The following is a 6,930-nucleotide window of genomic DNA, read 5'->3' as shown; positions in this document are numbered from 1 at the left end:
CCCCGCTCCGCCTGTGCCCACCATCCTGCCCCGGGAAGCTCACAATCTCAGCAAACAGGAGAATTCCCTTTCGGGTGCGCGAGAAGTTGGTGCAGGCAATCCAACAACCGGGAGCCGAGAGGCGCTCGGAGTCTGCCATGGTGTGGACTGTAGTCCCTGGGGGTGCAGGGGATCTGCTCGCTTGCTCGCAGTTTCGAAGACGCTGCACACCCAGCTGTAGTGCCAGTCGTCTGGCGGGGAAGGGGGCAGCCAGGCGAAGGAGGGAGTGAATCACCGCGCGGAACCGAAGTGGGCGGGGCCAGAGGGGGCCGGGCCAGGTGGCTGCCGCCCGGAAGCCCCCTCGCCCCGCCCTCCAAGGGTACTCTTGTCCCCGCACACAACCCCCGGGGCACCCCATCTCTGGAGTGCGCCTGCCTTTGAGGCTTGGCAGCTCAGGGTACCAGGCGTGATGATGGCGAGACTCTTCGCCTTTTGTAGAATATAAATGTGCTGGAGGCTGCCTCAATTCAGGAATCTGACTCCGAGGAGTGACTCAGTTTCCTTAGCTGTAAAAATGGATAATGATTAAAACGGAAAGACCCTAGGTGTAGCCTGGACACCTAGCTGTAATCAATACAGCTAGGTGTATTTCCGGAATTTGGAATATTTCTAATTTCAGAAAAACTGTGCTGCATGTACAATACATTATTTAACACTCAGTGGGGTCGGGAGTTGACCCGTTTTAAGAAGAAAAGAAAGAAAACACGTTTGTATTTCCACAATGAAAGGGTACGAGTGTTCTCAATAAGCCGGATAAGTAAAAATTGAAAATTGTCCCTTGTTAGGTCATGTCAGGCTTTGTAACCAAATGGTACTAAACTTGTGGAAAAATTGTCGGTTTCAGAGCTTTTTGAACATCAAGATTGCATATAAAAGATTGTAGGCCATGAAATAAACCTAACAGTGATAGGAGATGAAATGAGTGTGCGGTGCAAGAGCATAGAGCCTGGTGAGCATCAAATACACAGTAAATGGCTGTGGACATTGTGCCATAGCCCAGAGGACCCAGGATCTGACTCTGTTCCTAGATGGGCAAATCTTGGCCCTAAATTCTCAGTCTCAGTTTCCTGGTTCTGAGGGGAGGAGCTGTCAATTGAGCCCTAGAGGAGGGATGGTGAAGGATCACAGATTTATTGCTGAGGGCTTGGCAAGATGAGGGGATAGTTCCTGGGGTGTGATAATGCTGGTGACATTTGCAGAGTGTGTTACTTTGATCAGTTAATTTTTCCTAGCCCAGCCTAAATTTCTGCATCTGAGACTGTGCCTGATCAGCTGGAATCAAGATTCCCTGAGGTGTGCCTAGGAGCACGTTCTCCAGACTGGAGTTTGGTTTCTCATTTGAAGTGGGAAAATTGTTCCTGGAAGTCCAGGACAGTTCAACCCAAAGGACTTCCTGCTCTTTCTCCCAACCCAGGGTCCCTCAAAGCCAAAGAAGGGGTTCCCCTCTTTCAGCTCAGACTGCTGAGTGATTGAATGGTGGAAGGGCTAAAACATACTTTCCCAGTGCTGAGTGTCTGCTTTCTAACTCTTTAAGGACATTATTGAGTTTCTAGAACAGAACAAGCTCAGTGCCGCCTCAGGGTCTTTGCACTTGCTGTTCTTATTGATGACCCTTCCCCAGTTCTTCATACCTCTGGCTTCTGGTCACTTAGGTCTCAGATCAAATGTCCTGTCTTAAAAGAGGCCAGCTAGATCAAAGGTCATGTCTTAAAAGAGGCCAGCTACCTCCATTCATTACCTCCCCTAAAGTAACCTCCTTTGGCTATCTTCATATTTCTCATTTCTCTCTGAATTATCTTTTATTTATTCATTTTCTTGTCTCACATCCGTCTACTCCCACAACATCAGCTACATAAGAGTAGAAATCTTTATGATTTGTTCCTCCTAGATCTCCCCAGTGCCTGTCACAGTGCAAGATACATAGTTGGGGTTCAATCAATATTTGTCAAATACCAGTGAAATTAAGGTTTAGGAATCAGGCCTTAATTAAATCTTACTTCAACCCCCTCCCTCAAGCTATTTACACTTCCTGGGCCTCACTTCCCTCCTCTGCTGAATGAATACATCAGAGTTGAACAGATGTAAGAAAATGAAAAGAGATAAAGCCCATAGGAGGGATAAGACAAAGTAAATGGTGGCTGGGTTACTATTATTAGTCTCCTGGTGTGACTGTTTATTGAATTGGTGCTTTGGGGCCTTTACTTGACTTTGGTAGAGCCACACCTCCACCAAGGTGAATCAGGGGTAGCTGGAAACCCAAACACACTCCCCTATAATGTTGACAACACTAATCATTAAAGTGTTCACCTCATTATCTCCTAACTCTCAGCTCTCCCAGCCTGACTCTTAAGTCATTCTTTCCTCCCCAGAGCCACCTTAGACTCTCGAATTCAGGGCCTTTTATTTTTCTTTCTCCTCTTCTCTCCCCATAACAGCGGAGAATTGCCCGTTCCTGGCCGACCACAACTTCCTTCGTTGGGCGGATGGAAGCAAGTGTTCAGAAGGATATGGTGACAGCGGAGGTGACTGGTCATTTCTGGCCTCATCCAGAACCTTCCTTGGAGATACTATGGTTGGAGTCCTGCTGGCTGTATAAGCCGTGACTGTAGCGCCGTTCTCAGGGTGGAGATGACTCTGGGCGTCTTCTGGGAGTGGAACGCCCAGCATGTGGCGTGTACACACAAGTTCAGTTGACCACAGTTCGTCACCATTTATGGAAGAGATGGGCGCGGCCCAAAGGGTCTAACAGCCTTTTTTAGCCTGGCCGGCCCAGGGGCGCTGACTCACACCTTCCCCGCCCCGCCCCAAAGGGGGCTCCAAGGCACCAGCCCATGCTCCCCGGTGGCAGTCTAAGTGCCTGAGAAAGCTGGCAGAGGAGGCCGGATGTGAGAGACCACAGGCTCCTGTCGAAAGCTGCAGACCTGTTTCCAGGATCTGGACGATTCCAGGCGTGGCCTCCCGGTGAATTGGTGCACTTCCACCACAACAGGCCCACCTGTGTGCTCCCACACCACGCACAATGCATTATTTGTGAGCCCTACGCGTCTCCAAAAAGTGAAATGTGTGAATGGAGAGAGGAACAAGAGTTGATGAAGAGAAAAGAAGTGGGGACAGGGAGCAGCAAAGACCGGTCAGGAGGCATGAAACAAACAGCACAAGTAAGCAGGCCCGTGGTTACGAGAAGAGGCTCTCCTGAAAAACAGATTGACACCCCCCCCCCTTTACGGGGTGGACTGGGCAACCCCACCCCACATAGAGCACCTGGCAAGTCCAGACTAGAGACATTTTATTACCTCCCCCGCCCAGGACGTGAGGCGCTGGGCTGCGGGTCAGGGCGGGCCGTACCACTGACACCGCAAGGGGAGCGCGGGCTAGTTGACTGCGCAGCAAGGGGAGGGGTGCACCACAGTAGGTGGAAACTCTAGACTTTGCTAGTGCGCAGTGGGCGGGGCTGCACCAAGTGAGCACCAAGCCTTCCGAGGATTGCTCAGTGCCTTCGCCTATCAGCTGCCTTCTCCAGAGCTAGCTCTGGGCCTCCTGGGACTCCGAGGGCCCGCGAGAGCCGTTCCTCGCTGGGCACCAGCCAGGGTCCCGGGGAACTAGGAGTCTGATCGTCGGGGTCCTCCGTGAGGCGTTCGGGAGGAGAAACCACTGTGCTGCAGACATCCGCCGCCTCCGAGCTGGGCTCCGGGCCGCCCCTAGTCTTGGCCGTCCTCCGGGACCCAGGGTGTTGAAGTGGGGAAGGGCTGGCGCTGCGAGACCTTCTTACCTCCAGTCCCTCGGGATCCGGGCTGCGATCTAGGGATGGCAGAACTGCGGGTTAGATTGGGCGGTGGGGTGAGAAGCCGAGAGGGAGGCCCTAGGCTGAAGGCAGCCTGGATATCCCAAGGGCTGCGGGAGACAGAGATCCCGGCCCTTAGTGAAACCTCTCTACAAGGCTGGGACACCTCCTTTACTGAGACCCCTCCCCTCTTGGATCCAGGACAGCCTCTCAGGAGTCATTTCCCACAACCCTCAAAGGAAATCAAACTCCTAACCCCTTCCATCTAGGACTCCCGCCGTTCCCTTCGCCTGCCCCTCCTTCCAGTCTTACCCCTACTTTCCCTCATCAACCTCTCCTCTTTTGGAACTAGATTCCTCTACCCCCTAGAAAGCCCTATCCCCTCCCCACTATGCTTTGCCTTCCTTGATCTTTTTCTCTGTACACTTGCGTTTACCCCAGACCTCTTTTCTCCTTTTCCCTCCCAGCACCTCCCCTCTGAAATGCAAATCACTCCCGTACTGGGACCCCCGCCGCCCTGCTACAAAGACCTCTCTCAGCAGACACCAACTCCCGCTCTTCTCCACTCAGAGACCACCAACCAATCCGTACCGAGGACCCCGCCCTCTCACTCTGCCCCCTTTTCTTCTCCAGTGGCGTCACTAAAACGGGTGTAGGTGGGTGCGGATTGCACTGAGTGGCACTGTCAGAGGCCGGGACACCAAAATGACTAAAATTTGTGTGTAGTGTTTCAGCAGGAATTTATTATTTTTATAATTAAAAATATCCCTGTAGTTAATTATAACAACAAAAACATCTTTTTGTAAGCCCAGCTTACACATATCCATATACTCACAAGGCTAAAACTCTATGCTAATTTACTTTTTGAACCTTCTAATGGGATTGGTCCGAATTGTCATTATTAACCAATTACAATGAAGCTGCAATGGCACAGTTTCATCTGCTCATGCTACAAGCACTAGCTGGTGTTTTCGTTGTTCTGGTATTTTTATAGTTGCTGATTCGGACAAATTTCCTAGTGTTTTAGCTATAATATTGTGGTACTATTTGTGAACCTGGGAGCTCTGGTAGCATAGTGGCTAAGACACTTGCCTGCTAACCAGACGACCGGCGGTTCAAACCCACCAGCCACTCCTTGGAAGGAAGGTTGGGCAATCCTACTTCCGTAGTGATACTGCCTGGGAAACCCAAGGAGGGGTCGCTATGAGTCAGGTATGACTCGACGGCACATAACAACAACAACAATTTGTGAACCTATATCAATAACTTTTTTTGAGAATGAAGTAGTAATTAAAAAGAAAAATCAAAAAAAGCTTCTGCTTAGTTACTAATAATGTTTTAACTAATAGCATTGTTAATTCAATGTAGATTTTACAAAACAATTTTGTTGGTAGTATTCATATAATCTAAGAAATATTACACTTAAGCAACTTACAACTATATTTATCACATATTATTCTGTGATTAAAATTGATAAGAAATATTACTAAGGATTCTGTATGGATGAGAGGAGGTCCATGGGGGGAGTAACACCATGAGTTACCAAAATGGGTGGGTGACACGAACCCTAGTGACATCACTTTTCTGCCCCATACATATCCCTGACTTCCCTCCCCCCGAGCCACCAACCTCCTCTTATTAGGGGTTCTCTCAGACCCTCAGTCTTGCTGGGAAGGGTCTCAAGAGGCCTGCGGAGCACGAGGCGGAGGCAGGGGCCGCCAGAGCGGATCCCCTCCACGACCTGGTCCTGGGTGAGACCCTGTGTGGACTCCCCATTGATTCGGAGCACAAGGTCGCCAGCCTACAAGAGCATGAGTGGAGAAGTGTCATATTAAGGGCTAGTGGAGAGCATCCTGACAAAAGGTAGGGTACAGGATAACACGCAGGAGAGAAAGGAAGTCTCCTTGGTACTCACCTGCAAACGACCACAACGCTGCGCCGGCCCATCCTTCAGCAGCCCACGCACAGCCAGCGGCACGTCCCCGGCCATGGCATCGCTACCCCCACTAAAGGTGAGGCCAAAGCCCATGGGACCACGTATTAGCTCCACACAGAAGCTACCAGCGGTCTGGGGTGGTTTCGAAGCACAACTTGCCTCATCCTGAGTCACTCCTGGTAGCGTCTTACCAGTACCTAGAGTCTCTGACCAACAATGCTAGAGAAAAGACACAGGGCACTTAGGTTGCCAGTCCCAAAGACAGCGGCCTAGAATAAAAGAACAGGGGCGATACCTGGCGCTGGTGTCCCACAACAGAGGCACGAGGCAAGCGACTGTCTGTGACCTCTATATCCGCAGAATCCAGCCCGCTCACGCCTGGGGGATGGAAGAGGCTGAGAGGGCACAGTTGCGGGCACTGCATAGAAATTATTTAGGTTGTTCCCTTAAGTTAACGTTCTACCCTCAACTCTTTGAACCTAGCCTAGCCTCTCAATCTAGGGCCTGTCCCTCAATTTATCATCCAGGCTCCGCCCACACGAAAAACTGTCCTGACCCCGCCTACTTAACTAACATCAGGTTCTAGATGTTTGAATAATCCTCCAGACCTCCCTCCCTCACTCTAATAATACCTAGGCCCCACCCTCTCAACACCTTTAGATTCACCCTGGGGGTGATAATACAGGACTTGGTTCAGAAACATTCCAGGCCCCACATCCAATTACCCTTCTAAACTCCATCCTATTTGTGTCATTTCAAGCCTCAGAAACATTTGTAGACCCACCCCCTTGACTAGCGATTTAGGCCCCTCCCCTAGACTTACCGCCCACCCCAAGAACTGTCCTGGCTCCACCTCCTCAAAAATAACATTCCAAGCCCCGCTGAAAGGGATAACGATCCACCTCTGAACCATCAATTCAACTTCTGGCACTTGCCTACTGGAATAACTCCTTTAGCGTCACCTCCTAATGTAACATTCTAGGATAATCCCAGGGTTCCGCCCCTCGAATCACCCTTCGAGCCCTGCCCCCTGAATTTACATCCCTAAGGGAGCAGGGGGCAGTTTAAGCATAGGTACTGAAACAAGGCGGGCTTGTGCTTACTCACTGATCTGCACTGAACACTTTCCCTTGTTACCCTCCCGAGAGGTACCGGGTCTCCGGGAGCTAGGTAA

The 6,930-nt window shown here is 50.7% G+C and overlaps 2 protein-coding genes across 2 annotated transcripts in view; both read right to left on the bottom strand.

Annotated features, from left to right (window-relative positions):
• The window catches only part of PLP2 (proteolipid protein 2), a 2,369-nt gene extending 2,230 nt beyond the window's left edge, over positions 1-139 (bottom strand). The window contains exon 1 of the mRNA XM_007958367.1: positions 44-139. Coding sequence (XP_007956558.1) covers positions 44-139 — 96 coding nt within the window. The remainder of the gene's footprint in view (positions 1-43) is intronic.
• A 3,387-nt stretch (positions 140-3,526) lies between these two features.
• MAGIX (MAGI family member, X-linked) overlaps positions 3,527-6,930 on the bottom strand; it is a 7,984-nt gene continuing 4,580 nt past the window's right edge. The window contains exons 3-6 of the mRNA XM_007958364.1: positions 6,052-6,134; positions 5,736-5,975; positions 5,450-5,621; positions 3,527-3,852 (exon numbers count right to left, since the gene is read on the bottom strand). Of these exons, the coding sequence (XP_007956555.1) occupies positions 3,527-3,852; positions 5,450-5,621; positions 5,736-5,975; positions 6,052-6,134 (821 nt within the window). The remainder of the gene's footprint in view (positions 3,853-5,449; positions 5,622-5,735; positions 5,976-6,051; positions 6,135-6,930) is intronic.

The sequence above is a fragment of the Orycteropus afer genome, unplaced genomic scaffold, assembly GCF_000298275.1.
Source record: "Orycteropus afer afer isolate SDZICR_OR568_19922 unplaced genomic scaffold, OryAfe1.0 scaffold00946, whole genome shotgun sequence".
Lineage (NCBI taxonomy): Eukaryota > Metazoa > Chordata > Mammalia > Tubulidentata > Orycteropodidae > Orycteropus > Orycteropus afer.
The sequence above is the reverse complement of the archived record's forward strand: the minus strand, read 5'-3'. Positions and strand labels throughout refer to the sequence as shown.